Below are 25,983 nucleotides of genomic sequence, written 5' to 3'. Positions count from 1 at the left end.
ATATATGGAGCCTCGCAACGTGCTCATCGGCATATTTCGACCATGTAGAGGTCGGTGAAGTGAAAGTACCCCAATGTGCAGCGTGGACTTTCCCCTTTGCGCGACCAGTACGCGAAGACCATTCGCGTGTTTGAGGTCAATGCGCAGGACCCGCCCGTCATCTTCAACGTTGTTCGAAGAGGAGCAGGGCCAGTCGGAACAGCTACCGGAGCGGCCTTGCAGACCATTGTTAGGGCCCCGTTGCACTCCTGAGCAACGGTCATCTTCACTTTATAGATCGCATTGATGTGTTGTTATTCTTTAATTTGATATGCCTATGCACGCGGGGACAATGCTGTCAGGGCACCCTTGGGGTGGACCCGTGTGCTGTTCCTTCTCCACTGCCCTGCGTCGAGACAAACACCAAAAGTCGATCATAATGGCTCCAAGCCCAGTACCCGTTCAGGTACGCTAGCCGAGCCCGCTGAACCTTCTTTTGATTGTGAAACCTCAAAGACAGCCACCAACCTCCAAATGCAGGCGGATGGACTTGATGCTGACTATTCGCTATTGACGTAACCCGTGCTGCCATCAAAGACCATCGCTGACGTCGCTACTTGCATATGCCATGCCCCCAATGCTCTTGATGCCTCCCAAAACTCATATACACAGAATGCTGTGAGTTTATAAAGCCAATACAACGCTCGATGCGAGAAGAGAACAACCTTTGTCAAATAACGCCCCGTTTTGTGCGTCTGACCAACGCAAGGTTCATGCCTTTGCTTTCTTGTCCTTCTTCGCCTTCTTCTCTTCCCTCTTCTTGATCTCCTCTGGTGTCCTATGCTTCTTGACCTTCTTTGACGGCGCCTCCTCCCCATTGGCCTCGGTGTGCTTCCTCTTCGCTGTTTTCGTAGGCAAGTTGAGGCCGCTCGGTGCTGCTAACCCAGCGCGCTCCTGTGGCACACCATCGTCCTCGCTATCGGTGTCACCTAGTACACCTCCACTGTTCCCACCGACAAAGCCGAGCGGTAGGTAGCGCATCTTCAGCCCCTTCACCTGTGGTCGTGGTGCGCGAATGGTGGATCGCGTAATGGATGCAGCGGCTTCCGACCCTGTGTTTGGGTCTGCCTGTTTCGAGCTCAGCTTCGGTAGCCGTACGAGTTCCTGTAGATGTAAGGTCTGCGAGATCTTGACAGGTGCTATGATCAAATTAGAAGAGAGCATCACACGGTACTAAGAAAACATACCTGCACTGTAGCCGTTCTTCTGAGGCACCAGAACTTCTCGTGGACCGTCTTCGCTCTTCTCTGTTGTTGAGAAACCGTAATCTGTACCCTTGTGGCTCAAAATAGACTCTCCCTTCATAGCCTTGTCCATCGCAATGCTTTCCAACCCCTTCAAAGAAACTCCCGCAGGTGCGGTGATATGCCAGACTTGCTTTCCTTGCAAGTTGTCGAAGATCTTGGCAGCTTTCGAGGAATTGCGGTCCTTTTCGGACACAAGGGTGTAGCCCTTGGGCGGTGCATATGGTTTCGCTGCTCGGAGTTCCACCTCTTGCGGCTTCGATTGGGTGGGTTTTGTAGGTTTCGGTGCGGCCTTCGCAGCTTCCTCCTCACTTGAGCTGTCCGAATCGCTGTCGCTATCGCTCTCACTCGACGCGTCCTTCATCTCCACCTCCCCAGATACCTTCGTTTGGATATCCGTTGCTGGCGCATCGCTGTCGTCTGAGACCTCCGAACTAGACAGTTCTTCGACCTGCTCAGGTGTTGAGATCGTCTTGGGTGCAGGCTTCTTAGGCGCGGGCTTGGTTGTCGGTGTGGATTTCGATGCTGGCTTCTCTTTCGTACTCGGTTTCGCTGCGCCGTTTGGTCTGTGTACGCCAATCGTTGCCTTTGCCTTCTCCACCTTCTTCGCTTTCGGTGCGCTTTCTGTCGACGAGTCGTCGTCGCTACCTACCAATTCCTGGCTCAGAGACGATTTTGGAGGCACAACCTTCGACTTGCTCTTGGGCTTGGAGCCCGGTAACGGTACTGGCGTCCTCTTTGCTGACATTGTGTTGTGCTCGGTTGTACCCAAGTTGCGACTGGACTCTTGGAGCTCTCGATACTTTTTTCTGCCAGTCGCGACCCACCTGCGCGGGCGGTGGGCCGTCCGCATGAAGCTATCTCGTTTTGGGACACGCTAAGAAAAAGACAGTGAACTTCAAGACGCGACTTGATCAACAGCCTAAAAGCTATATACAATCTGAACTGCACGACAATATTGGAGGAATCTGACACAAGTTTGGTGTTGTTATTCTTGCTAAAATCTTCTCCCGAAGTTGCAGGATCACCGCATTCTCGAACTCCGCCAAGCACATACTCAACTCAGAACTATTGCAAAACCAAGTACCCAAAGAGTGCGAGCTGGCAGATCAGATCGCATTGTGACCATGCCAGGAAAGAGAAGGAAGCTCGAACAGACCGCACCTGTTGCCTCAACGCAAAGTAAGAAGAATAATGGATGTCTTACCTCGTCCCGCTCATCCTGACGAGGTATGCAGAGGTCACTGCAAGAGCCGAAAAGCCACTCAGTGCAATCGCTGCAGCAAGACTAAGAGCAGAAGCTGCGACAAAGGGCGCCATCGTTCAAGAGACGACCCTTGAGCCACTCCCGGCACCATCAAGCCCGCCTGCAGAGGAACTCGTGTCCGAGTACGAAGAGTCAGAAGCCGGGCCAGAGCCAGCAGTCACTAAGCGTAATCTGAAGCTTTGCAACTGGCAAAATAACCCTAAAGACATATTCGTCGAAAATGAGTCCGATCTAAGCATCAACTTGGACAAGAACACCACTATTGCCCTTGTCGGCCATTTCGACTTCAAGGTCGCGAGGGGCGCCATCAACATCAACGGTGCCAACATTGGTGCTGTGACACGAGATGGCCAGAAAGCGCGGAAGTATCGTGTATATGTCCCGGCGACGCAGCCAATTTTCAAGATCAGAGGTCTCGACGGCAAAAATCATGTACAATTCTCATCATGCAAAGAACCGACACCCTTGGCGAAGCTGAGTCCTCTATACGAAGACATCTGGAATACAGGGTCGCGAGGGGAGAGGCGGCGAACCTTTGGTATAGTATGTTCAGCCCCTTCACGAACCCTATCACGAGCACAAGATGGAGCCCCCAATCATCGTTAGCTCCTGCCTGAACTGCCCGCTGACACTGATTCCAGATCACCAACTCCGAGGAGGATCCCCTCCAAAGGCCCCTGCAGCCACAATCAAGTCCAGAAGACTGGCTCCGTGCGATCGAAGACTGCGCCACCGAGCCCTCTACTACTCTCGTCACTGGTGCGCCAGAATCTGGGAAATCTACTTTCAGTAAAAGATTGATCAATCGCTATCTGACAGGCATGGGCAAAACGAAGTCCGCTGTGCCCGCAGTCTGCTACCTAGATCTAGATCCTAGTAGCCCAGAATACTCGCCGCCCGGTCAGATCTCTCTGGTCGTTGTACGGGAATTGGACCTAGGCCCCAGCTTCACGCACCCTGTCACTACACCACTTCAACCGGGATTCATACAGAATGAAACCGTCCGATCCAATGCCATCCCAATAAATCTTGCAAACTACCAGGATTACTACCGCGAATGTATCGAAGGCCTGTACCTAGCATACAAGAATCTCTACTCGCGCGACTCCTCCCTCCCGCTGCTCATCAACACCCCAGCCTTCCTGTATACAACGCACTTCCGGTTACTAGAGCAGCTGCTCGCATGCTTCAAACTCCAAAACATTGTTCATGTAGGTGACACGTGCGCCGTGGATCCCTCCACCGCCGAGAAACTCCACGCTCTCCAAACGATGAGTAAAAAGCACCGCAGCACGCTCCACGAAATCACCGCACAAACACCGACCCTCCCGCCCCTACGAACAGACGCCGAGCTGCGCGCCATGCACATGCAATCCTACTTCCACCTCTCCACTCCGCCCACCAGTTCGGTACCAACATGGACCTCTGCACCGCTTACCACTTACCTCCCCTGGGAATTCTCATACCGCACAACACCCACGCGGTCGCAAGACATCGTCGGCTTCCTCGCGCTTACCGAGCCCCTCCCGCCCTCCTCACTCATCCACTACCTCGCCGGCTCCGTAATCCACATCCTGCAAACCTCATCCTCTCGAATCCCCACACCCTATACCGCGCTGCCGCGCACGCCCAAGTCGCAGATCCCGTACTTCCCTGCGAACCAGAAGCTGGACTTTACGGAGCCGCTAGATCCGCGGACGAGTCGCGTCGTGTGCGCTGCGTTGATTAGGGGGATTGATCCGGAAAGGGGCGTGGTGCAGGTTCTGGTGCCGAGGGCACTGGAGGATGTCATGACGGGGTTGAAGGCGGAGAGAACGGTGTTTGTGGTAGGGTGTTGTGAGACGCCTGAGTGGGCGTATGTGGAGGATGCGTATGCGCGACGGTACGAGGAGGAGGTTGGTGAGAGGAAAGTCGGGGAGAGTAGGGAGCTGCCGGTGTGGGTTGAGAAGGAGGGCGTGGTTGATGGGATGGGGTATTTGAATACTGTGCGACGCGTGAGGAAGTTTATTACTGGGGAGAAGGAGAAGGAGGGTGAGGGAAAAGGGAAGCCGTAGAATCAAAGCTTCGGTTGAGGTCTAGATACCTTAGACTGAGTTCATAACATCACGCGTCAACTCCATGCTTACTTCATACTCCTCGCCTTCTCGAGATCTTGCTCGCTCAGCTCCCTAAGCACACCCGTATTCGCAACACCACCCGTGATCGCCGCACCAGCAACCTCCTTCGCATATCCCAACAGCCCAACCTCCGTCTTATAGTACGTCACGTACTTGCTCTTAACCTCAATGAGCGTCATGCGCGGGTCATCAGCAGTACCATCATGCTTGCCGTCGCCCAGGTCGCCAAACCAGGCTGCTGCGCCGCGCGACCAGACTTCCTTAATGCGCGGGTCCGAGTTGGAGGTCGTGGTTGCGGTGCCGGAGACGGAGATCCAGTCCTGTGTTTTGCTGTCTTGGAAGGTGATTTGGACTTCCTTGTTCGACTCGAGGTCGGATAACTTGCGGCTGTGCTTGTTGGCGAGGAAGAGGAAGTCAGGGCCGTCACGGCGGGCGGTGGCCATGGAGCGTCCGACGGGGCCTGTGGGGTGTTAGTGGTGTTGTGGTTGGAGATGGGTTGTGTGGGATGGACGTGAGTGAGACGTTGTGTCTCATTCTGATATGAGGTACGTACCGACGCCGTTGCGGTATGTGTTCAGGATACCAATCTTCTTGTCGTCGGCGAGTGAGAAGAAGTCCTGGATCTGCTTGACTTTGTCGGTCTCGTTGTCGTACTGCTTGGCGACGGAAGGGTCGGTCTTGGAGTTGACCTCACTGGGCTTGAGTTGGTCTGGCATCTTGAGTTGTGTTGTCACTGAGAAAGGTCTTGAGTAATGGAAAGGTGTGAGCGTCAACGCAGGTCGAGTAATGAACTTTGTTTGAAGCATAGCTGACCTGCGAGCAGCGCAGCGTACAAGTAGTTGGGGAGCAGACATGATGGAGTGCAATTACGTCAAATCAAGTGCAGAGAGCAGACCACTTCAACACCGACAGCAACAGTGTGACGTCGCCGTAGTGCTTGTTTACGGTGTTGTCATCAGTCCATGGCTTTTGTTGTGGAGTGTGGTTTGCTCTAAGAGTATGTATGACGATTAAATAAATCGCGTCGACGCGTCACAACGCCAATGAGGTGCTCGTGAGCGTATCGCTGTCTTGGACAGTCCGAAACACGCCGAGTACGCGGGGTCCGAAGATCGAGAGTGTCAGAGTTCAGTGAAGAACTGTACGCAAAGGGAAGAATTTGAAGATTGTACTGAGGTTGTATTGAGTGAAGCTACGAACAGTATATATAGGTGAGTAGCTGTAAACAACGCTAGTGTGACAGGGCAGTCACTCTCATGACAGGTGAGGTACGACAGGCAGGAGCACCCCAAACCGTGACAGAGAGCGAGTCTGAAGACGGGAGGGCAGCGACGAGCTATCTGTAGGTGGTGTGTATGGTAGTCGCTGCTGTGGTGTGAGGGGGCTCATGTTGGAGAGCTGGATAGCTTCGAGATCAAAGAAAATCCGCGGCGTTCAGTATCATGAAGACTCTTTAGGGGGTATTCGTCTCAAGACAGCATCTACGGAACAGTGAAGAGCTACGTGTTGCTGCAAGCTCAAAGTGCAATAGTTGAGTCTCGAGGACCCTGTGGTGGTGTGCATTGTTCGAGGTTCGAGATTGGGGTGTGACCAAACCGCGCCGACGTTAGACCGCGCAGAGAGATCTCGCGCTCAACGCCGCCAGCACCCTAATCCCCACTTAGAGACACCCATGGCCCTAATCGTACCGCGGCCCGGCCCAGGCGAGATACTCAACTTCCACGATCCGCCATCGTCGCCAGAGCCAGCACCACAGATTCACACTGGCCCTCTCTACACGTCGCGTGCGCTGCCTGAATATGTGAGCGCCGAAGACTACCATGAGGGTCTCAAGCAGATCCGCGCCCATCTTGGGCGTGACTGCGGCTTCGGCATAGCCATCTCGCGCACCAAATCGTACACGCCTACCAAGACAGGCGAGAAGAAGATCACACGGGTTATGCTGCAATGCGCTCGGTCTAAGGAATACAAGAGCAAGGGTGTCGGGCACAAGGTGTACGCAACTCGCATGACAGGGTGTCCATGGCGAGCGAAGATGCAGCCTCAGTCTGGCGGCGGTTGGAAGATCACCGGTGTCTGCATGGAGCATAATCATGAGCTGAACGATGTCCTTGATGACAAAGGCATGCCGCCGCGCGCAAGGACGACACCAGCGACGCAGAAGAGGAAGGCTGGAATGGGCGAAACCTCGTTTACACCGCCTGCTCCTTCGACCTACACTAATATACCGCCGGCTGGTCAACCGCCTGTCACTACCAATTGGCCAATCATGACGGCAAGTGGCATCAGTCGCGTGGTCGTCCCAATGCAGCAAAGACTGTTGACAGTATCGCGCGCCCAGTTTCCCATGGATCAGCCTATATTCCTCGTCTACAATGAGCAGTTCCAATCCATACTTGGCACCGGGGCAGATCTCAAGGTTGCTTTCGAGGAAGACTTCCCGTTCGCCTACCAAGGCGGCGTCTACACGCCCGCCAACGATGTCCTCTACGTAACCAGCAACCAATACAGCCTAGCCACAGGACAGGACAAAGTCGCCATCGTCAGCAAGATGACCCGCAACATCTACGGCCAATGGGCCCGCCACCAAGTCCCCAACCAAGTCCGCAACCCCGCTGGCGGAGCTGCGTACGACGACGGCGTACTCGATGGCGTCCTCTTCTGCGCCCAAGGGGACATGGAGAACCCCACCGGCCTCGTGCAGATGGAAGCAGACTACCCCTTCCGCATACGCACGCTCGTCAACAACTACTACGGGCGGCGATTCAACTCGCTGAAAGACGTTGCCGTGCACAGCGACGGAAGTATATACTTCACTGACCCTGTGTACGGCCATGATCAGGGCCTGCGACCAGCCCCTGAGCTGCCGAACCAGGTATATAGGTTTGATCCGCATACAGGCGATGTGAGGGTTGTGGCTGATGGGTTTGGGCGGCCGAGTGGGATTTGCTTTAGTCCGAAGGAAGGGACGTGTTATATCAGTGATACAGAGTTTATTCACGGAAATGGGCATGTGGATTTTGAGAGAGCGAGTACTATGTAAGCCTGATATTTTGTGGGTGCAATTTCTCAGCTGACAACTAGCAGATACGCGTACGACGTCGGAGACCGCGCGCAATCGAAGTTCCTTATGAACCGTCGCGTCTTCGCCATGGCCGACGTCGGCGTGCCCGACGGCTTGAAGTGCGATTTAGCTGGCAACGTGTACGCTGCATGCGGTGACGGTCTGAGTGTATGGAGTCCAGGCGGTGTATTGCTGGGCAAAGTGCTTGTTCCCGGCGGGCTGGCGAACTTCTCCTTCGGGCGCAAGGGCGAGCTATTCCTGCTCAATGGGAAGAAGCTCTGGATTCTGAGGGTCGCGGACACTGTCAAAGGCGCGCTGGTAAATCGAGAGTCGCTGAGGTACGAAGAAGTGGACTAGAATGCCTTCCAGCCAGTTCGTGAGTTCTTGGAGACCTCCATACGCAAGGACTCAGCAAATCCACATTGATCGCCAATCAAATAATTGCATTCACGGCCTTTGTGTTTGTTAATATTGGTTCGATTATATATTTCGCTATGTGGATGCGGGTATCGTTTCTATACCTAAACGCCGTGATGCAAATGCTCGCTATATCAGATGCTGTCGCCTTCTCTCCTCTCACTTGCCACTTCTCACGGGATGATCGAAGGATCATGGGGCCAATTCGCTGCAAATGCAGTCCAGGGCGTTGCTCGCATGACCATATTGCCATCCTCATCAGGTGTGTAAAGTTGCGGCTCGTACCCTTGAACCGACGACCAGGTCCAGAAAAGACGTCTCCAGTAGCAAGTCACCTGGATCCTGTTAGAGACATGTTCATTTGTATGGGGAGTTGTGGACTTACTGCTGCCGGAGTTAGGTATCGCCGCGCGAACGTCTCGTAGCTGTTCCTCGCGATTTCCTCTGCCTCGTTATCATGCTCACGGTAGTAATCCATTGCGGCCTCCAGATTCCCAAAGTTCTCTGACGCTTCGATGTAGTTCACGTCCGGCCCAGCGAGACGCATGAGATGGGTGTGAAACTCCTGCCACTCGAGGGGATGTGTGACGAGCGCCGAGCGACACAGCTGGAGGTACTTCAGTCGTCCCGAGTAAGAAGTGCCCTCAGTCTGCACCGTGAACTTGTATCCGCAGAACTGCCTCAAATTCATAACATCCTTGGTGTGTACGTCTGTGGCGTTATTGATCACAACGGGCTTGATATCGCTCCAGGGCTTTCCTTCGCTGACGCGCACGAGTTCTTTCCGGAGCTCTGCCATCTTGATCTTGCCGCGCCAAACGACTCGTGGGTCCTTCTTCTCCCATGGAACTTCCTTCTCCTTCAGCTCAATCTCCCGGCGGATGCTGTTCCAGCTAGGAGCATGTGTATAATTCCATGACCAGTAGGCGTAGTTCGGCATCATCCAGATGTCGTTGTATTCGCGCCCTTCCTTGCGCGTGTAGCCAAAGAAAACACCCTTGCCTTTGGATCGTCGGGGGAGGTCGTCGAGGGAGAGGGAGAACTCGATGTTGGGTACTGAAGGGTCGGAGGTTGGCGAAGTGGAGAGGGCTCGATCGATCTGAGCAAGTGTACCAAGGATGCGCTCACGCTCGTTTCCGTTCGTTACGTAGCATTCTTCCGGCTTGCCCGAGTCGACGACGAAGAGCTTGTGTTGTTAGACTTGACATGTGACGTGAATTGCCATTAAACGTACCTCGCCTCCATAGATCATCAGTCGGAGCATACATCTGCCCTTTGCAATCTCGATATCCTGAATGTGCACTTTTCGCCCTTGCCGCCTAACCAGTGACTGGTCGAGACTGTGATATAGTTTTGGGAAGGAAATGTCGCATTGTTCGTGACTGAACGTGTGGATGTTTGCGTGGTTGTCTGCGTCGAAGTTCCATTTTCGATGTTCATGCGAATACCATCCGCCTCTCGCCGATTGTCTCCACAGAGACCATAGTTGTGTCGCTATGACGAATGTAGAAATGTAGAAAAGAAGATGCGTAGTCGAAAGGCGGAATCCTTTGGGAATCATGATGGCATAACGTGTGGAAATGAGTGACAGTGGTAAGAAACGCACCGAATAGAACAAATGGATTTGAGGACGTGAGAGCGTGAGAGGGACGTCAGAATCAAGAAGCGTCAAGCCATGGGACAAGACTCGAACAAAAGAGCAAAGCCTACCCTAAGATACGCCGTCGGCGGGTGACCCAACGATACGATAGTAAAATGAGGGCTAGTTATTCGTAGCTCGTGAACGGCAGGCAAGCCCCAGGGGCTACACTGTTCACCAATCCGCACATGGCAAGCGGCAGCTGATATTGACCCCGTCAGCTAAATGCGATAAGCGTACGGCGCGGACAGACCGTGGATACGAAGAAAAGAATCTGGAGATCTTCCAAAGCTGATAGGAGTTGATGCAGGGCGCGAATCGCGGTCTGACCATCGTTCGTTCCTGTGTGCCAAGATGCATCAATTGCTGGCTAAGTTGGCTGAGGTTAGCTGGCGCAAAGCACGCACACCGCGCGCACCGCGTGAACTCCTTCAAGGGTGGGCTTTCATCAGCGCAACGTTGTTGGACACCGAAGTGGTGGACATGCTTCGCAGTCTGAGATGTCGGTTCGTTGGTTGTAATTGTTGCAACAACTTTTGAGGTCCTTGAGGGAGCTGAACCAAGCAATGCCATGCATGCGAGACACATGGTTGACGGCGGCGATCGGCTTGGGCGATCGGCTTGGGCGATCGGCTTGGGTGGAAGACCCTGAAACTGTGGGCTCATTTCTTTTCCTGCAACCTGTGAGGTGACAAAACATCCCCGATTCAATACGAACATCGCAATCAAGAGCAGAAGATCTTCGGTTCGCCGAGAAAACTTTGACGCTGATCAGTCGAGCACTGTTGCACGACACGCACGACATCCGCGAGCAGACTCTCCTGGACGGCAAACCGCATGGTATTTGTTGTCAAGTCGGTCGTATTCCTGTCAGCAACGAGTCGATCTGTGGAGTGTGAGATTCATCAATGAGCGTCACTAACAAAAGATTGTAACCACGTGTGAGTCACCATCCCAGTCAACAAAGATGATATATAGGAATGAAGATATCAAGAAGAGATGGGGAAGATGAGGTAGTTAGTAGGAAGCAGCTACTTCTTGACGATGTACACCCTAGTTCGTAAAGGATAAAGGAATGTACAGCTCACAAATTCAAAAGCACGGCATTATACCGAATTTTCGGATTTACTGTCGGAAAAACAAAGCGAAAGAACAGCAGGAGTGCTTTGTTCATGGGTTGCACTTTACGGAGGAGCATCCTGTCTTTTCGGCGGACCTCTCCCCTCCGAGCAGCAGAGCAAGGCAGGTACAAATCTAAATTTTTAGGAGGTACTCAGTGTCATTGTGCAGGCCTTCTGCAATCTGATAAGTTCTCTTAGGACTACAGTAGTTGCTGTATGCCCTGTACAAAAAGAGTCCGTCGAACGGGCAAAATGCTCGTCCAGATAGTGCTGGCCTTGCTACTCTTACTGACAGTCCTAACCCTACGCACCCTTCTTTCCACCCTCAAACCACTGCCTCAACAACTCAACATCGCTCTCCTTCAGCAGCCCTCCATCCACATCCTGCTTACCATACGCCCAAATCGCATAAGCAGTCAGACTTGCCTGCTGCCCCTTCAACGACCCATTGGGGTCAATACCCTCATCCTTCAATATCTGCTCTCGCTTGCTCGGATCCTCAACAAATCGCTGCAAGAGATCCAAGTTTTCGTCGTCCAAGATACTGTCGCTGGTGGGGTGATCGTGGTATTTGATGATGTTCTCTGCGAACGTTTTGTCGCGGAGCATGTCTGCGACTGAGGGGCCGGTGTAGGGCTTAGAAGACATAGTGGAACAGGATTGTTCGACCGGAGGCTTTGGGAAAGATAACTGGAACGATGAGCAGGGGGAAGCTTGACGATGCTTAAAATGACACTTGCCTGTAAGGCTTATAGAAAGTTACTGCCTGAGGTAGTTGGGCTGATTGTTGTTGCCTGATTCTATGTGGGGATAGATGAGCGAATCACACATGATTGGGTGCTATACTGCGAGCTTGTGGAACCTCTTCTGGTGTGACGGTTTGCGTTTTCTAGCTACTGTTAATCTATCTCAACCAGAGTTTCACTTGAGTCTAGTAACTTTGCACCGCAAACTCCCGTTTGTACTTAGCCCTGTTCATCAGAAGTCGATTTCGCGCATGTGGCAGGGCGACAACTGGCAAACAGCTGACGGAGGGGGTAACAATTCCTCCTTTTGTTACCCGAGTCATCCAAGGGCAGGCCGATATGATGTTCATGATCCGTCCGTCAAAGGTAGTTGCGCTCACGGAGCACTTTTCAGGGAGCTCGATCCCGCCATGCCAAATGCTTGAACAAAGTAATCGACCGGATAGCGGCGATTGAAGGTCTCAGCTACATCAGAGGGGTATCTGTTTTGCCAGTGCGGAAGCTCGGCCCAGCGTTCTCGTCCATGAGTGCTTCGATCTGTTGCCGAAGGCCTAGAAAGATCGGGCGCTTCCGCAAACGATGTCATAAAAGTGATGGTGTTTGACATAATGCAAGGTTGTGAGTGATAATGCTGTTGACTGGAATGATCTGTGTGGTTGAAGCCGAGGAAAGGAAGTGTACAGGGATAAACATTGTTCTGGGATCAAGCAATCGCGAGCCTCGTGGCTGGCACTATGGAAAGAAGGACCAGGCAGCGTGGAGGTAATTTCCCCGAGTTCATAACCTCCCTGAACCCAACTGCGGGTAGGTGGCATGGCTGAAAGCGACATGTCTGCACCCCATCTGAGGACTCGATGTTCAATCTCACAAGTGGGTAGTGGAGTACTTCGTACTGTTGATACTGTAGCTAGCTTATCGACACTGTAGGCCCCAGAGAGAGCATATCGTGAAGTGCTAGTAGCCATATTTCTCTCGAGACTGCATGCACTTGAGCCTGTATCACTTAAGTTTGCTGCAATGTGAATATGTATTGGCATGCTCTTCTCGCGACAGATCTTTGGCCATGCCTGGAGGGACTCAGAAGCATGTGCAGTGGCGGTGATGATTGCAGCATCATGAACAAAGCCACAGCCTCGTTGTACAGCCCAAAAACATGTCTGCGTACAGGTTGCTTGCAATGTAGAAGTGAGGTAAGAAAAGGTAGTGAGGCTCGAGCTGGACAAAGCCGCGACCCGCCCCGGGGCGGAGTAGGGTGGACCCTGCATCCACAGCGCAGTGCACTTCCACTTTCAAGATGCGCATGGTCATTCATTTATCTCGAGCAAACGGTCGTATAGTGAATTGATTTGTGCATGCTCGAGACTTCCCCTGACGATCAGTGTCACCGTTGAACCAAGAACACTGCTCGCGTGTGTAGCTCTTGCTCCTTCCAGCCCCGCCAGCGACGTCATACCAAAGCCGTCCTTGCCTTACATCGCGAGCTGCACCACAACCACTCCAGCTTTACTTCTGCCTCTCACAAGACACTAAATCACGGCGCATACGGCACCTCCAAAATGGCAACAAACGCACCCACCCTGATCAACTTGCCGCCTCCGCCATCGGATCCAGCTACCCCGAGTGAGATCCCGTAAGTGCGGAATTCATTCTGATCATGTACATTTACTAACAGGGCCAGGGGCACACCAAACTCAGCTACTACAACCATGTCGGAGCTGTCCACAGTCGCCATCAAAGACGGGCATCGCGGACACTTTCCCCACCACCACCAACCCGCTGATGCTGAGCGAGCAGATCGCATCTCGCGCCTGGCAGGTCTCGAGCGCATTGGCGTAAGCGGCCGCACTCCCCAAGGCCTTGGCCCAGGAAGTGCTGCCAACCCACCACCTGGCTACTTCGATTCGAACAACCAGCCCCAGATCTTCCGCGAAAGGAGCACCGTTGGCAGCGCTTCAGCCACCGGTAGTGTAGGTGGCCGCACGACCTGGGCAAGTGGAAGCGATGCAGGTGTCAATGAGCCGGACCGAATGAGCGAGGACCAGACTGAAGAGACATCCAGCGTAGGCGGTTTCAGCGATGAAGCTTCTTTGGTTGGTTTTGGTGAAGGAGCCAGGACGCCTGCTAGACAGCTCAGCCAGCTTGGTAGCCCCGCTGTTGGCAAGGCGAGTGCAGTACCTGGCTATCTGAGGGAGCAGGCCTCTGCCAGTCCATTGGCAGGCGTCAGTGTCGCAAGCTCAGGAACAACACAGACTACCTCCAGCGCAGAGCAGCAGCGACAACAGGCACGAGTGATTGATGGTATGACATACGATGAGGGCGACTCTGCGAACCGCACACCAGGTCCTGGCCAGTCGTCCACAGCACAGGATGTTATCCGTGAGCGCATGCGCCAGCAGCAAACTGGACAGGATGCTATGGACTATGAGCAGTCTAGGGAGAACTAGGAGTCTCTTGTTTTTCTACTCTCGCGCAAAACTATTGTCGGTGTTCACAATAAGTAGCTGAGGACCGCCTGGGAGGATAACGGTGTTTTAAGAGGTGGCTTGAGCTGAGAAAGGGTGTTGCCCCAAACTGAATGCTGAAACGAATACACGATACACGAATGTTACATCACAAGAGTTCAATTTCCCATTGTGTACCTCCATGGTGCCAGTAGCCTGACTGCCTCCAGCTACACTTTGCGATACACATTCTGCACCGCAACGCTGAAGACGCAATTCTGAGGACAACACAGTCCTGCATCTAGCGTGTCCTCCTTACGGCCGCACTAAAGTCCTTTGCGATGTTTCATGCCTTGCAGTTGTGTTGAAGTGTACTGGAATAGTTTCATAATTTGGGTCTACTGAAGCATGTTCATGGTGATGATTCTACAGATGATGTTCATCGAAGTCGAGTTCTCGAGATTGCTGGTCAACCAGATGTGGGTTAGCGTTGCGGCTTGTGCCAAGTCCGGCCGCTCTAAGCGAACACACGGAATTCTGACTGTTGGTCAGTGACAGTTGCAGCTCTATCGACAAATCCACCCGGACAATCGACACGCAAATCAGTCGCCATGGCCAGTATGTTGAGGTGCTATACGGTCGTCAAGGAGTCCCGCTAACAGCAGCTCAGAGTCAAAGAACTCGTCTCAGCACAACCAGTCGAAGAAGAACCACAGGAACGGGTACGCACACACTCTCCGCCTCGAGCGCACACGAATGGACATCGATCGCACCTATTCCGATCACATATCGACACGCACATTGGGATGCAGGATGGCACAGCTGACATGATGGCACCGTAGTATCAAGAAGCCTAAGACTCACCGTTACCCTTCGCTCAAGGGCACCGACCCCAAGTTCCGCCGCAACCACAGGCATGCTCTGCACGGCACCATGCGCGCCCTGGTGCGTTCCACCAATAACCCGCAAATCACGATGGACACGGCCAGCTAACTCCCACACAGAAGGAGGTCAAGGAGGGCAAGCGCGATGCTGTTTAAGCGACGAACGATCACGAACGAGCGAGACACAGGGCGGTTATCGATTCCTCATGAGACATCTGGTCGGCGTCACTGGCATTCGGACTTTCTCTGGCGGCAACGAGCCCCAGACGGGTGGACACGGGTTCCACACCATAGGCACTGAGATGCGGCAATGTAAAAGTCGAAAAGTCATAATCGGTCCCTTTCAATTGCGCCGAGTGTTGCATGCGAGTATTCTTTTTATTTGTTTCCAGTAAGTGATTTGGGGAGAGGAGGGCCATCCCTCGAGACGAACGGCATTAGTACATACAGCAGAAGAGCTCTTCCATGCTCGACTGCTGAAGCATTATCTTCGTGCCAAGATCGAATGCCCCAACATTACCAAACACACCGTTCTTTACTCCGTAGGGCGAGTGTGCATGAAGTTGGGGTTACATACCTTGTACTCACATTTAGGTCTTGCTAGCTTCCAGAAACGGTTGTGACGAAGGCTGCGAATCCTTACCACACTTCTAGATGCAACCTTTTGATGCATTCCATCAGATGCACATAGATCAATACATTCAGTTTCAGGTGCGAGTCTTGGTATCACTTATCGTTCAGGTGACGTCGTGCAGATAGCCGCCCCTCAGCACATGTGGAGTTGCAACACCAACCAGCGGGGTACACGCTCCTCCACTCCAACGACACCACACTCGCTCACCTCTCTCTCCGCAGGCGATACAAGAGCCCCAAGCACCTATCAAGACCAGACAAGTGATCCAACGCTCTTGTACCGTTTACCGCGGAGAGTTGCTAGGAAAGACTGCCGAAGCACCCGGTATCTCGCCTGCACTGCCTTGCTTTAGCTGCTTAACAAGCAAACGTCTACCCTGCTCAAACGTTTTGTAGCCACCAACTTTACTCTACATCTCAAACCCTCGCTGGTCATCGACTTTCTAGCCCGTAACAACAACAGCAAACCCACGCCGAACCGCAACACAGCACAATATGGCAACCGAGGCCCACTGCGCATACTGCTTCGAGTCGCTCGCCGCCTCGCTGGAAAAGCGACCTGCCCTATCCCTGCGCCAAGTCGAGGCCCTCTGGAAGAAGTACAATGCTTCATCCACCACCACCGACACCGTTGAAGCCGACGCTGATCCACCTGCCAAACCCGCCGCCATATCGCGCCTCCTGTCGCCGGCAAGCGGCAGTTCGTCTAGCGTAGCGTCCACACCTAGCGGTTCTACAATCAGCGGTGCCAGCAGCGCAGGGACAAGCGTGACCTCACTTGGCAGGGCGCTGCAGAAAGCAGAGGGTACGCAGGAAGACCATCCACTATTCGTGACGTGGAACGCCATGTCGCGAAGCGGGGATAAGAGACTAAGGGGTTGTATCGGGACGTTTGAGCCGTTGGATCTGGAGGAGGGCTTGGGCAGTTATGCGTTGACTAGGTACTTCTTACCCTCCCCGTTCCCAGTATTCATGCAGACGAGTTGAGAGATGAGCAGTAGAGGGCAGAGAAGAGCAGAGAGTAGAGAGACATGACACCTAACTCCAACAGTGCGTTCGACGACACACGCTTCACCCCCATCACCTCACGCGAACTCCCCTCCCTCCAATGCGCCGTCACGCTGCTCACAAACTTCGAGCCCACCCCCAATTCCGACCCTTTGGCCTGGGACATCGGGACGCACGGCATACGGCTCTCGTTCACATACCACGGGCGCCGGTACGGGTCGACATACCTGCCAGACGTAGCACGAGAACAAGGGTGGACGAAAGAGGAAGCGCTGGCGAGCCTGATGCGCAAGGCGGGGTGGAGCGGGAGGAAGGATGATTGGCAGAAGGTGGGGCTGAAGGTTATAAGGTATCAGGGGAAGAAGGTGAGTTTAGAGTATAATGAGTGGAAGGAGTGGCGGGAGTGGGTGGAGGAGGAAATGGCTGATAAGTAGACGGGTGCATGATTTGACGATATCCATGATAGATCTAGCAAGGCGTCATGTGGCGTACCTAGACACAATAGACATAATTACTACCTATCTGGATCCTACTGGACGACGTTTTCCCGAGCGCTTAGATCCAGATGCCATGCTCTGAAACCTCAATAGGACGCTCATCTAGATGATGCACCCAAACGCCAAACGCTATGCAGGTTCAATCCTCGAGAACATCGACTCTGTCGATCACTCAGCAATCTCCATCCCCGTCTGTTCCGTATTCAAGTATAACTCTTCTTCGGCCGCATATCCACGATCTCAAGGGGCGCGTCCTGCAGTTCGACCACATGACCCGGCTTCATTGCCTCCGTGTACATGTTGTCAACGTCGTGTGGGTGAAAGATACCGGGCTTACTACAGCTCAGAATCGCCTGCTTGCCCGGCGGATCCGTCAACCTGAAGCAGCCCCAACTAGGCTGTTTCGACGGCGCACAGACAATCGCTATGGACTCGGCCATCATGACCTGATAGCCAACATGCGTGTGCAAATCGCGACTACTCATAAAGCATGTCTGGGTCGGATGCGTATGGATCCAGCCAATCACCAACAACTCTTCTTTATCGCAGTAATCGAATAGTTCCTCCTCGTTGAGTGTCTCGCATGTATCGCTGGTGCTCGTCTGCTCGGGGATAATCAGGCGCGTGATGAATAAAGCGTTGTTCTTCAGGATCCCGCACAGCATGCCGCACGTCTCCAGGTTGAGCCGCGTGTTGTGGCTTGCGCTAGCAAGGAACTTTGAGCGTAACTGTGAGGGCAGGAAGACAGGGCGTAGCGCGTCCCCGTTTTCGAGGAAGGCAGACGGCTCGAATGTGAAGGAGTCGAGCTCGTTAGGAAGCGTAGGGGGGCGGTCGGGGGCGTGTTTCCCGGGAACTGGAGGGGCGTTGGGGGTGGAGGTGTATTTGCCTGGTATGGGAGGGGGCTGTGAGCGGTTGTATGGACTTGACTGTAACGGTGTAGAGGGTTTGGGAGGGAGTGGTGGTGGGAGTGAGGGCGCGCCTGAGGATCTGTAGATTTGCTCTTTTGGTGGGCGGGCGGGCAATGAGGGACCTTGCGGGCTGGACTGTGACCATCGATCTTGCGCGGATGTATGAGGTACGGAGGGGTAGTTGTACGTCGATGTGGAAGATTGCGAAGTTGGGCGCTGTAACTGTCAGTGACGCCCACTCCTTGCACGTTTAGTAGTATATGCCCTACCTGAGAGTACGGTGTCCGCTGCCCATCTCGCTGCAAGCGCGCAACTTCCTGGATCTGGCTTGACAGATCATCCCCAGGCCGACTCTGTCGCGCATACTCGTCGTCCCATGTGCCCCAGACGCCGCCCGTCCTCCGCTCCTGCTCCTCCTCTTCCGACACTCCAGCCTGCCGTACACTTCTGCGCTGCGTGTCTCGCCGCCGCACTTCTCTCTGTGCAAGTCTCGCCGCCAAGGAATGGTTGTCTAGGTTCCGCGCGTCCAGTGCTGGCCTTTCGCCATAAGACGTTCGTTGTGAAGCTCTGTCCTGTATCGAGAGCCCGTCAAGCTCCTGAGATAGCGCCTTTGCATGCTTGCCCTCCAATGCCTTCAGAGCTTCCAACTGCCGCCCTCGTCTCTCCTGATACTCCTCATGCCTCCTCTTTATCCGCGGCGCAATCTGCTCGAGCTTCTTCAGGTCGCTGCGCACGGCGGCAGTCGCAGCATTGAGCGCTTTTCGGTTCTCGGGCTTGCTCTTGTCTGGATGGGATTGTAGATGTTGGAGGACAAGGTCGGCGTGTCTGTAGAGGAGCAGGTATGTCTGCGCATCGTTGCCCTCTGCTTCGTAGACTTGCGCCTGGACGTGTCAGCTTCGAACGATGGTACCGGCTTGTGCAGCACACTTCTTTCTGCATAGTATTCGCTGTGCGCAGCCAGTTCGCCAGCGGTATGTGCGCATTGTATGTGTAGTTGCCGGCCTGCGCGACCACTTCGGCCACGCTCATGGGCGCATTGCGGGAGGTCATGGTGGAATGTGTGGGGATGCAGGGACCAGCGCCGGTGAAGAGAGGGTCGGCTTGTGAATGATCCGGGCTCCAGGTTCGCTACCGGTGTGGTGGAGGATTACGCGTCTTCATCTGTCAGGTGTGTGGTGCAATTGCAGGTGCCTGGCGTCTCAAACGTGCACTGTGATGGTTGGCACCTGCATCATGGTGGGGCATAGCTTGGGCGCCAAAGCCAGGCGTTCGCATAGTGGGGAAGACGGACATATGTAAGGTGAGTATGCTGACGATAACATGCTGCCTGGACTAAGCTGTCTGCTGGTCTGGGTAGGTAGTCTCGATCACTGTGGAAGTTCCATCATAGCAGAAGAACGAAGCGCGTGTTCACGTGGGATACATACAGGGTTGCGTATGGGCGCTCATTGATAACACCGTGGAGTTCGTAACCAGTCGAGTAGTACAAACAACAGGAAGGGTCTATCGCGGGTATCTCATCGCTCCTCTGAGTCCTCAGAGAGCTTATCCCACTCGCTGTCCGTACTCAAATCCCCAGTGCTCTCGCCCAACCCTCCCTTCCTCTTCTTCAGCGCATCATCCACCAGCGGCGCCAGCTGAGTAGATGCGCCCGTCGTGCTACCTCGAACTGGTCCACCACCATAAGTACTCGCAGGTACAGCAGGCGGCGTCTCCTCCCTCTCGCTCGGCCTCTCCACAAACACCGTGCTCTGTGTCTCTGGTCTAGGCACACGCTTCTCCTTCTTCGCTAGCCCCTCGCTCTGCTTCTGCACCTCCTCTTTAGCGTCGACTTCCGTGTCATCCCCTGTGTCGATGTCCGCTTGCTCTCCGTCGCCAGCTGTGTCCTTCTGGCTTCCGCGTCTCTCGGCGCGAATGCGCTTGGCCTCCTCTTCTGCCTTTTGCGCTATCCGGATCTCCTTTGCGAACCAGTTAATTCCATACCAGAGGCCGCCGGTGAGGAAAGACAGGACTACGAAATGGATGCTGTATGTGCCGATGAAGAGCGCGAAGAAGAGGAGCTGGAGGGCGGCGAAGGAGGCGTTGGTTGCGATGAGGAGGGTCGGCGTAGGGCCAGGAGTGAAGATGGACTCCCACAGGTCTTCGAAGAACGTTCCGGCCATGTTGTTGGTATGTATGAGAGGTTGACGGTGGAGTGACGTGGTGTCCGGAGCTTGTTTGGAGCTTATGCGAGGGTTCTGGCCTGAAGTACCCCGCTGCTGCCTGGTACTTAGGGGTGAGCAGGTGGTGGTATGTTCTTGCGACGTTTTTATGGAGCTAAAGCGAAGGCTGGGACTGCGTAGGTGGCGTCAAAGCCGTAGCGCCAGTGTAGACTGACGAGCGGCGTGAAGGAGGGAGAGCTGCAAGCTTTCGCGTGTAGCGGGGCCGGCGGTCTCTGCGGCGGAGACCGAGGTGCTTGTGATTGGCTCTCTTCGGTGGTACGTATATTAATCCTGGGAACGTGACTGATATGCAAAGGTGTATGACGGTACTTTTGATTGTGCATTCGCAACATCAATACTGTGAATGAAGGGAAGGTGGGAAGAATGCGTTTCGTCGTTTGACAAATACCAGTTCTTGAAAAATGCACAACACCTGTTATGCCTACCGACCTCAGCGACACAACAAATGCTACATGACCGTACAGTTCGTCGCTGGCTTTGACGAGTGACGGTAGACATACCTTGAACTGCTCTTGTGCCTCCTTCGCCTTCGTCCGTCGTAGCCGTAATCGTAGTCATGCACGAAGCCATCGTCCATGATCATGCCGTTGCCAAAAGAGCCGTATCCACTACAGATCGCTGGATAGGAGCCATATGGCCCAGTCAGCCGGTGGTCGTGTCCATACCCGTTGACTGGTACCATCGCCCGACTCGATGTTAATGCCATGCTTGAAGGCATACCCATTCCCAGACCTCCGCCCCAGTTGTTCATCGCCAGCGGTACATTACCCCAAGAGCCAGGTATGCCGTGGCTACCTCCAATGTGGCTGCGAATCAGCTGGTTACAGCCCCAAGGTCCTTGCACCATCTCGATGGTCTCGCGGTCTGCAAAACCACCGTTGCACTGCGGACAGGTAAACGGAGGTGCGATGAGGGTCTGGTAGGTTTGTCGATTCGGGCAGCTAAGGAGATCGGAGAGGAAACCGCAGGGCTGTGACATCGAAATCCAGGAATGCCCGCACGTGGGAGAATCGTACAGGGTACAGCCACACATTTTAGAGAAGATCTGTGAACCGACTGTTTTCGACGGTATGCACGATATCCGAGGGCGCTGCAATGGAGGCACCAGGTTGCTGGCCGTTGGTGGTGTTGATCAAGGTGGACGGGGAGGGTGTTGGTGTAAGGTGTGATATTTGCTGAACATATATAGTACATCTTCGGGTCTCTGTGAAGCGTCCATGATCCTGTTTGTACGCATGCTGTCGATCGTGAGGCCCTCGTCGTTCGTCTTTGAGCATTGAAGTGGCAGTCGATATTCACCACCAGGACATCACTGATCAGGCTTCTTTGGCCCGTCGAGTGGCACCACGACGTCGGCTTCCTCAACCTCGGCGTCTTCACTGTTTTGCTTCTGAATCGCTTGCATCAGCTCGTATAGCTGACCGATTTGCTGGTCTGCGCTTCATCAGTATACAGCAGCTCCTGTCGGTGTATTCACGTACCGCTCATTTTATCAATCTTGGCCTTGTCCATCTTCTCTCCTCTCCAGGTATCGCCTTGTAACGCTTGTGCGTACATTTGCCATTCTGAAAGAAATCCAATCTTTGTTGCGGTCAGTAACATGTACAATCACGTGTGATAGTTGAAGCACCAACGATCTGAACAGGGTTGTCGATGTCCTTGTGTGCTCTGAACTCAGCCTTGATATACATGTCGCCAAGCAGCCGTTGCTCTACAGGCAGCACCTTTCGATGCGTTCGTAGCAATGTCCTGTAGAGTGGAATTGGTGGCAGTAACGCTGCTGGAGCAGGTCGGAAAGGCCCTTTCGCAGCGCCCGCGTCTGTTGCTACAGCCAGTAATCGCGAATACGTCCTCATTGTGATTGATTGGAGCTTTTGGGGCTGTAGAAGATGAAAGCCCGAGACCGAGTGATGAATTCATGATCATCGAGAAGCTCGATGACCTCAGCCTCGGCTAGCGTGGTGAGGGTCCGGAGCACATTGACCAATCTTTTCGAGCACCGCTCCGGAATGCCGCAATCGACAAACATGCTGCCGACGCCTTCGACCTCACACGTCTGCTTCGATCGTGTTTACGAGCCAGCAGAAGATTCATATCTGCTGCTCGATACACTGTCATCGTCAACCGAATCTGCGTTCCTATCAGAGCGATTCCTGCAGTCGACAGCCCCACCGTTGGTGCTCGAGGTGGGCGTTGGCTCAGGCGTCGTTCTAGCTTTTGTTGCTGCAAACGCGCGCAGCATTTTTGGTCGGCATGACATACTAACACTCGGGACTGACATCAACAGTTTCGCTTGTCAGGCAGCCTCACAGACCGTATCGACAGCAGTCAAAGACGAAGAACAACATGAAGAACGATCTATCTTCCTGGATATCGTGAACGGCGACCTGGCGTCATCAATCCGCCCGCACTCTATCGATGTCTTCATCTTCAACCCACCATACGTCCCAGCCGAGCTGCCCGACTTCTCGCGCCATACCGACTACAACGCCGTACCTGAGGGCAAAACAAAGACCAGCTTCGAGCAGGATTCGTACCTGCTAGAGCTATCATATGCGGGTGGAGAGGATGGCATGGTGGTGACGAACAGGATGTTAGAGCAGATACCAGACATATTGAGCAAAGGGCGCGGAGTGGGTTACGTGCTGTTGTGTGCACAGAACAAGCCAGACATCGTCAAGCAGCAGATAAGAGACTGGGGATCTGGGTGGCAAGCAGAAACGGTGGGCACAAGTGGAAAGAAGGCTGGTTGGGAGAAGCTACATATCGTGAGGATCTGGAAGAATGATGACTAGAACGTCACCTCCATGTCCGCCAGCGCCGCCGCGCCTCCCATTCGCTTCAGCAAACCTTGCGCCGTGGCCCCCATACCGGACATCAGTCCCGCCGTCGTCGGTCGCTTCGCAGGTGCGAACTGCAAACAACGAGTCATCCAGTCGTTCAACTCGTCGCTATACTGGTGGTTGAGAAATCCTCGGTTTGCGATACCGCGACGAATCTGTGTTTCTGCGTCAAGATTGATTGGAATCACCCGTCTTGGAACCTTGGCCGCATAGTATCGATTCGACGAGGAGTAATAGTCTCGCTCCGACGAGTGCTCTTCCAGTTCTCCTGAATGCCTCCTCGCTCTCTCCAAACAAGCGGCTCTATTCTCATGTGTGTTCGCAATCGGTTTTTGTCCCGTCGCGAGGAAGTGAACGCAAGCACCTAGCGCCCAAACCTCTGCCGCCGTGGTGTTGATCTGAGGGTTCTCTGGAGGTTGCCAATCATATGTCCCGCAATGAGATAGCTGGTGTTGCTTGCTCTCTCGCCAGACCGTGGCACAGCCGAAGTCATGTAATTTGAAAGACGGGTACGTGGTGCCGATGTCCACCACCAAGACGTTCTTCGGTTTGATGTCTCGATGCAGTATGAGGTGTCGCTCCACGGTTCCTGGTCCGATTTCGCCTTGGATAAACGCCAGAGCTTGTGCCATCTGCAAGAAGAACCTCCAAATACAACTCTCTGGCACCGGCTTGAAGTTCTTGCGGTCAAACTCGCAATCTTTCCATACCGCTAAATCGCCCAAGGGGTAGTACTTAAAGAGCGCAATGCCGAAGTCGGGGTCCTCAGACGCAACGCATGTGAGGGCATGGACGATCCTGTTGCAACTAGGCAGCAAGGCAAGAGCGCGCATCTCGAAGGGCTTTGGGTCATTGGCGGAGTTGGGCTCGATCCTGAGGACCTTCTTGACGATAAGCTGAGGGCCTCCACGCTGCAGTCTCAGCAGAGAGACTTTGTTATCGAATGTGCGTACTGTCGTCCATTGTTTCGGATAGAAGGCGAATGGTGCCGGTGCGCGCTTTTGCCGCTTGGCCTTTGGTGCATCGTGAATTTGAGCGGTTGTGGAGTCGACACGCTTTTGCTGCATTTCCAATAGTAGCAAACGTTCTGTTAACGGAAAGGTGGTTGACTTGATGGCAGTGGTGGGGATGATGGCAAACGGTAGAATAATTGGAAAGTACCTGTTTGCCAGGCAGGCTCATGGGAGCGAGCTTCCACGCGAGAGCTCTCATCTCGCACATCTCGCTTTCACCTGGCTTCCGTAGCGGAATCAGACATATGGTGAAGGTCTGTTCGTTTTCACGGAAAGCATCTCGCGTGTGCAAGGCAAGGCATATGCAATCGCACAATCAATGCTTTCCCTGAGTGCTGGAGGCAGTCACGTCGCATTGCGGCAGGAGGTGACACCGCAGCAAGCAGCAGCGACAATACGATGACAAGTCACAAGGCAACATCAACGAAACTGAACGATATATCAAAGCAATAACCTTATTGCAAAACGAGAAGATCTGCAGATCATGTGCTTGTTTCGACTTCTCACCGCTCCGCCCGAGGTTGTGAGTGGCATGAATGACCATGAGGTGATATCCCACGGACCATCGATCTCACCACCAAAATACCAGCAGACAACACCACTCGACAACACCACAACTCTCCTGAGCTTTCGTACCTTTGCACTGAAATAGTGCCTCTGCGACTCAGCCGCACTGCAGCTGAGCCTCAATCTATATAAAAGCACCTCACTGTGCCGTACCTCGACTCTTTTTATTAATACAAATCAATTTCACTACCAACATCACATCTATTTACCTACCTACCTATCTTTACTCAACAGACACAACTACAGATATCGCCACACCACAATGACCAACTCACCACCTCACACCCACCCAACAGGCCACTGTCGCGCCCAACGCCGAGCCCTAGAATACTACTCCGCCGGCGCCTCCACAATGGTGATCCCCGAGACCGTTCTCTCAGAAGCACAAGAGTACGACTGGGCAGCCTGCTACGATGAGGTTGAGCGGTGGCATACTCCGGAGCCGAAGTCGGTTCATGAGCAAGGTATGTGTCTCGAAATAATAAGAGTGGTGAAGGTGAGAGGAGATTGCTGACGATGTTTAACAGAGGAGGGGAAATCGAAGCCAGTGAGGGTGTATGAAGGGAGTGATAAGAGTGAGGGTGTGAAGTTGTGGTGTTTGAAGGTTGAGAAGGATGGGATTTGTACGGGGTGTGGGGGAAAGAGGGTTGCTGCGCGTTCTTGATGGAGGAGTTAAGAATGATTAGAACGGAGTTCATTGGGGTAGAGCGTATAAGAAGAATGCTTGGATTAGATGCATGTTCTAAAGATAATAGACGAGCGTGTTTTTGGGCTCCGACGGCACGATGTGTGTCGACTTGATAGGTTAAGAACTCTTGTGGTACTTTCTGCCTCATTAATGATGTATGGTAATTATTCACGAATTGTTCTCGGTCTCGCGTGCCCATTGTGAAGGTGCCTAAGCTTAGTGCAAGTGTGGAGTGCAGTAGGGTGGCGGCTACAAGTCTCTCTGAAGTTAGACAACTGTTGGAGCTTGAGGTTCTGCTGCGGGTCTGACCGTCAACCATTCACCGGTCATCTTGATGTCGATCTTTCTCGGCTGTCAGCCGGCTGCATGGGCTTTGCAAAATGTGCAAGCAGATGTTCGGCTCGTCGGGTGTGCTCCGCTGAGGCAGAGAAGGCGGGAAACTGACGGAAGTGTAGAGGATTTGTTTCCAGAGACAGAGGTGTGCCCGCCCGCAGCTGCACGTTGCGGAGAAAGGACATGAAAGATGGCTGTTCGTTCTTGCAGTGACTTGTGGAGTATAGAGGTTGGTTCTCAAAATGTCGGCCCATGTACCCGAACTTACATGATACGTTCTTTGAGCGCAGTC

The 25,983-nt window shown here is 53.6% G+C and overlaps 17 protein-coding genes across 17 annotated transcripts; 6 read left to right on the top strand and 11 right to left on the bottom strand.

Annotated features, from left to right (window-relative positions):
• Positions 1–350: 350 nt before the first annotated feature.
• BU25DRAFT_446977 (uncharacterized protein) lies at positions 351–2,048 on the bottom strand. The gene is made up of 2 exons (XM_033709517.1): positions 1,227–2,048; positions 351–1,178 (listed from the first exon to the last, which is right to left on the bottom strand). The coding sequence occupies exons 1-2, from the start codon at positions 2,029–2,031 to the stop codon at positions 751–753; spliced, it is 1,233 nt and encodes a 410-aa protein (XP_033564383.1). The 5' UTR covers positions 2,032–2,048; the 3' UTR covers positions 351–750.
• A 362-nt stretch (positions 2,049–2,410) lies between these two features.
• BU25DRAFT_363530 (uncharacterized protein) lies at positions 2,411–5,103 on the top strand (the record flags this gene model as incomplete). Its single annotated transcript, XM_033703760.1, has 3 exons — positions 2,411–2,449; positions 2,524–3,093; positions 3,192–5,103. 3 exons carry the CDS (start codon positions 2,411–2,413, stop codon positions 4,602–4,604), a joined length of 2,022 nt encoding a protein of 673 aa, XP_033564382.1. The 3' UTR covers positions 4,605–5,103.
• BU25DRAFT_429786 (blue light-inducible protein-like protein Bli-3) lies at positions 4,673–5,383 on the bottom strand (the record flags this gene model as incomplete). Its single annotated transcript, XM_033708565.1, has 2 exons — positions 4,673–5,127; positions 5,221–5,383. The coding sequence occupies 2 exons, from the start codon at positions 5,381–5,383 to the stop codon at positions 4,673–4,675; spliced, it is 618 nt and encodes a 205-aa protein (XP_033564381.1).
• A 1,631-nt stretch (positions 5,384–7,014) lies between these two features.
• On the top strand, positions 7,015–8,088 carry BU25DRAFT_336406 (calcium-dependent phosphotriesterase; the record flags this gene model as incomplete). The annotated part of the gene is made up of 2 exons (XM_033702630.1): positions 7,015–7,706; positions 7,755–8,088. 2 exons carry the CDS (start codon positions 7,015–7,017, stop codon positions 8,086–8,088), a joined length of 1,026 nt encoding a protein of 341 aa, XP_033564380.1.
• Positions 8,089–8,321: 233 nt separating this feature from the next.
• On the bottom strand, positions 8,322–9,709 carry BU25DRAFT_336267 (uncharacterized protein; the record flags this gene model as incomplete). The annotated part of the gene is made up of 3 exons (XM_033702618.1): positions 8,322–8,483; positions 8,534–9,334; positions 9,383–9,709. 3 exons carry the CDS (start codon positions 9,707–9,709, stop codon positions 8,322–8,324), a joined length of 1,290 nt encoding a protein of 429 aa, XP_033564379.1.
• A 126-nt stretch (positions 9,710–9,835) lies between these two features.
• On the bottom strand, positions 9,836–10,815 carry BU25DRAFT_267869 (uncharacterized protein). The gene has a single exon (XM_033701792.1). It carries the CDS (start codon positions 10,505–10,507, stop codon positions 9,962–9,964), a length of 546 nt encoding a protein of 181 aa, XP_033564378.1. The 5' UTR covers positions 10,508–10,815; the 3' UTR covers positions 9,836–9,961.
• Positions 10,816–11,008: 193 nt separating this feature from the next.
• Positions 11,009–11,648, bottom strand: BU25DRAFT_408764 (uncharacterized protein). Its single transcript, XM_033705892.1, has one exon. The coding sequence runs from the start codon at positions 11,554–11,556 to the stop codon at positions 11,212–11,214; it is 345 nt and encodes a 114-aa protein (XP_033564377.1). The 5' UTR covers positions 11,557–11,648; the 3' UTR covers positions 11,009–11,211.
• Positions 11,649–12,960: 1,312 nt separating this feature from the next.
• Positions 12,961–14,465, top strand: BU25DRAFT_489546 (uncharacterized protein). Its single transcript, XM_033711428.1, has 2 exons — positions 12,961–13,284; positions 13,333–14,465. The coding sequence occupies exons 1-2, from the start codon at positions 13,211–13,213 to the stop codon at positions 14,096–14,098; spliced, it is 840 nt and encodes a 279-aa protein (XP_033564376.1). The 5' UTR covers positions 12,961–13,210; the 3' UTR covers positions 14,099–14,465.
• A 241-nt stretch (positions 14,466–14,706) lies between these two features.
• Positions 14,707–15,135, top strand: BU25DRAFT_456580 (uncharacterized protein; the record flags this gene model as incomplete). The annotated part of the gene is made up of 4 exons (XM_033710045.1): positions 14,707–14,713; positions 14,766–14,817; positions 14,938–15,040; positions 15,100–15,135. The coding sequence occupies 4 exons, from the start codon at positions 14,707–14,709 to the stop codon at positions 15,133–15,135; spliced, it is 198 nt and encodes a 65-aa protein (XP_033564375.1).
• A 972-nt stretch (positions 15,136–16,107) lies between these two features.
• On the top strand, positions 16,108–17,120 carry BU25DRAFT_388500 (uncharacterized protein; the record flags this gene model as incomplete). The annotated part of the gene is made up of 3 exons (XM_033704477.1): positions 16,108–16,380; positions 16,426–16,553; positions 16,664–17,120. The coding sequence occupies 3 exons, from the start codon at positions 16,108–16,110 to the stop codon at positions 17,052–17,054; spliced, it is 792 nt and encodes a 263-aa protein (XP_033564374.1). The 3' UTR covers positions 17,055–17,120.
• Positions 17,121–17,187: 67 nt separating this feature from the next.
• Positions 17,188–19,308, bottom strand: BU25DRAFT_267463 (STAM binding protein). Its single transcript, XM_033701790.1, has 3 exons — positions 18,953–19,308; positions 18,295–18,906; positions 17,188–18,241 (listed from the first exon to the last, which is right to left on the bottom strand). The coding sequence occupies exons 1-3, from the start codon at positions 19,073–19,075 to the stop codon at positions 17,321–17,323; spliced, it is 1,656 nt and encodes a 551-aa protein (XP_033564373.1). The 5' UTR covers positions 19,076–19,308; the 3' UTR covers positions 17,188–17,320.
• On the bottom strand, positions 19,309–20,441 carry BU25DRAFT_267150 (Pkr1-domain-containing protein). Its single transcript, XM_033701788.1, has one exon. The coding sequence runs from the start codon at positions 20,185–20,187 to the stop codon at positions 19,543–19,545; it is 645 nt and encodes a 214-aa protein (XP_033564372.1). The 5' UTR covers positions 20,188–20,441; the 3' UTR covers positions 19,309–19,542.
• BU25DRAFT_419797 (uncharacterized protein) lies at positions 20,342–21,280 on the bottom strand (the record flags this gene model as incomplete). Its single annotated transcript, XM_033707963.1, has 3 exons — positions 20,342–20,529; positions 20,673–20,695; positions 20,748–21,280. The coding sequence occupies 3 exons, from the start codon at positions 21,278–21,280 to the stop codon at positions 20,342–20,344; spliced, it is 744 nt and encodes a 247-aa protein (XP_033564371.1).
• Positions 21,281–21,418: 138 nt separating this feature from the next.
• On the bottom strand, positions 21,419–22,210 carry BU25DRAFT_267506 (ACN9-domain-containing protein). Its single transcript, XM_033701791.1, has 3 exons — positions 21,882–22,210; positions 21,729–21,828; positions 21,419–21,681 (listed from the first exon to the last, which is right to left on the bottom strand). The coding sequence occupies exons 1-3, from the start codon at positions 22,101–22,103 to the stop codon at positions 21,557–21,559; spliced, it is 447 nt and encodes a 148-aa protein (XP_033564370.1). The 5' UTR covers positions 22,104–22,210; the 3' UTR covers positions 21,419–21,556.
• Positions 22,211–22,274: 64 nt separating this feature from the next.
• BU25DRAFT_336363 (N(5)-glutamine methyltransferas-like protein MTQ2) lies at positions 22,275–23,042 on the top strand (the record flags this gene model as incomplete). The annotated part of the gene is made up of 1 exon (XM_033702626.1): positions 22,275–23,042. The coding sequence occupies one exon, from the start codon at positions 22,275–22,277 to the stop codon at positions 23,040–23,042; it is 768 nt and encodes a 255-aa protein (XP_033564369.1).
• Positions 23,043–23,274: 232 nt separating this feature from the next.
• On the bottom strand, positions 23,275–24,157 carry BU25DRAFT_456573 (kinase-like protein; the record flags this gene model as incomplete). Its single annotated transcript, XM_033710044.1, has 2 exons — positions 23,275–23,393; positions 23,455–24,157. 2 exons carry the CDS (start codon positions 24,155–24,157, stop codon positions 23,275–23,277), a joined length of 822 nt encoding a protein of 273 aa, XP_033564368.1.
• A 615-nt stretch (positions 24,158–24,772) lies between these two features.
• BU25DRAFT_267144 (uncharacterized protein) lies at positions 24,773–25,952 on the bottom strand. Its single transcript, XM_033701787.1, has one exon. It carries the CDS (start codon positions 25,675–25,677, stop codon positions 24,898–24,900), a length of 780 nt encoding a protein of 259 aa, XP_033564367.1. The 5' UTR covers positions 25,678–25,952; the 3' UTR covers positions 24,773–24,897.
• Positions 25,953–25,983: the final 31 nt, after the last annotated feature.

This window comes from Macroventuria anomochaeta (genome assembly GCF_010093625.1).
Source record: "Macroventuria anomochaeta strain CBS 525.71 unplaced genomic scaffold BU25scaffold_8, whole genome shotgun sequence".
NCBI lineage: Eukaryota > Fungi > Ascomycota > Dothideomycetes > Pleosporales > Didymellaceae > Macroventuria > Macroventuria anomochaeta.
Note: the sequence above shows the minus strand (reverse complement) of the source record. Positions and strands in the feature narration are given on the sequence as shown.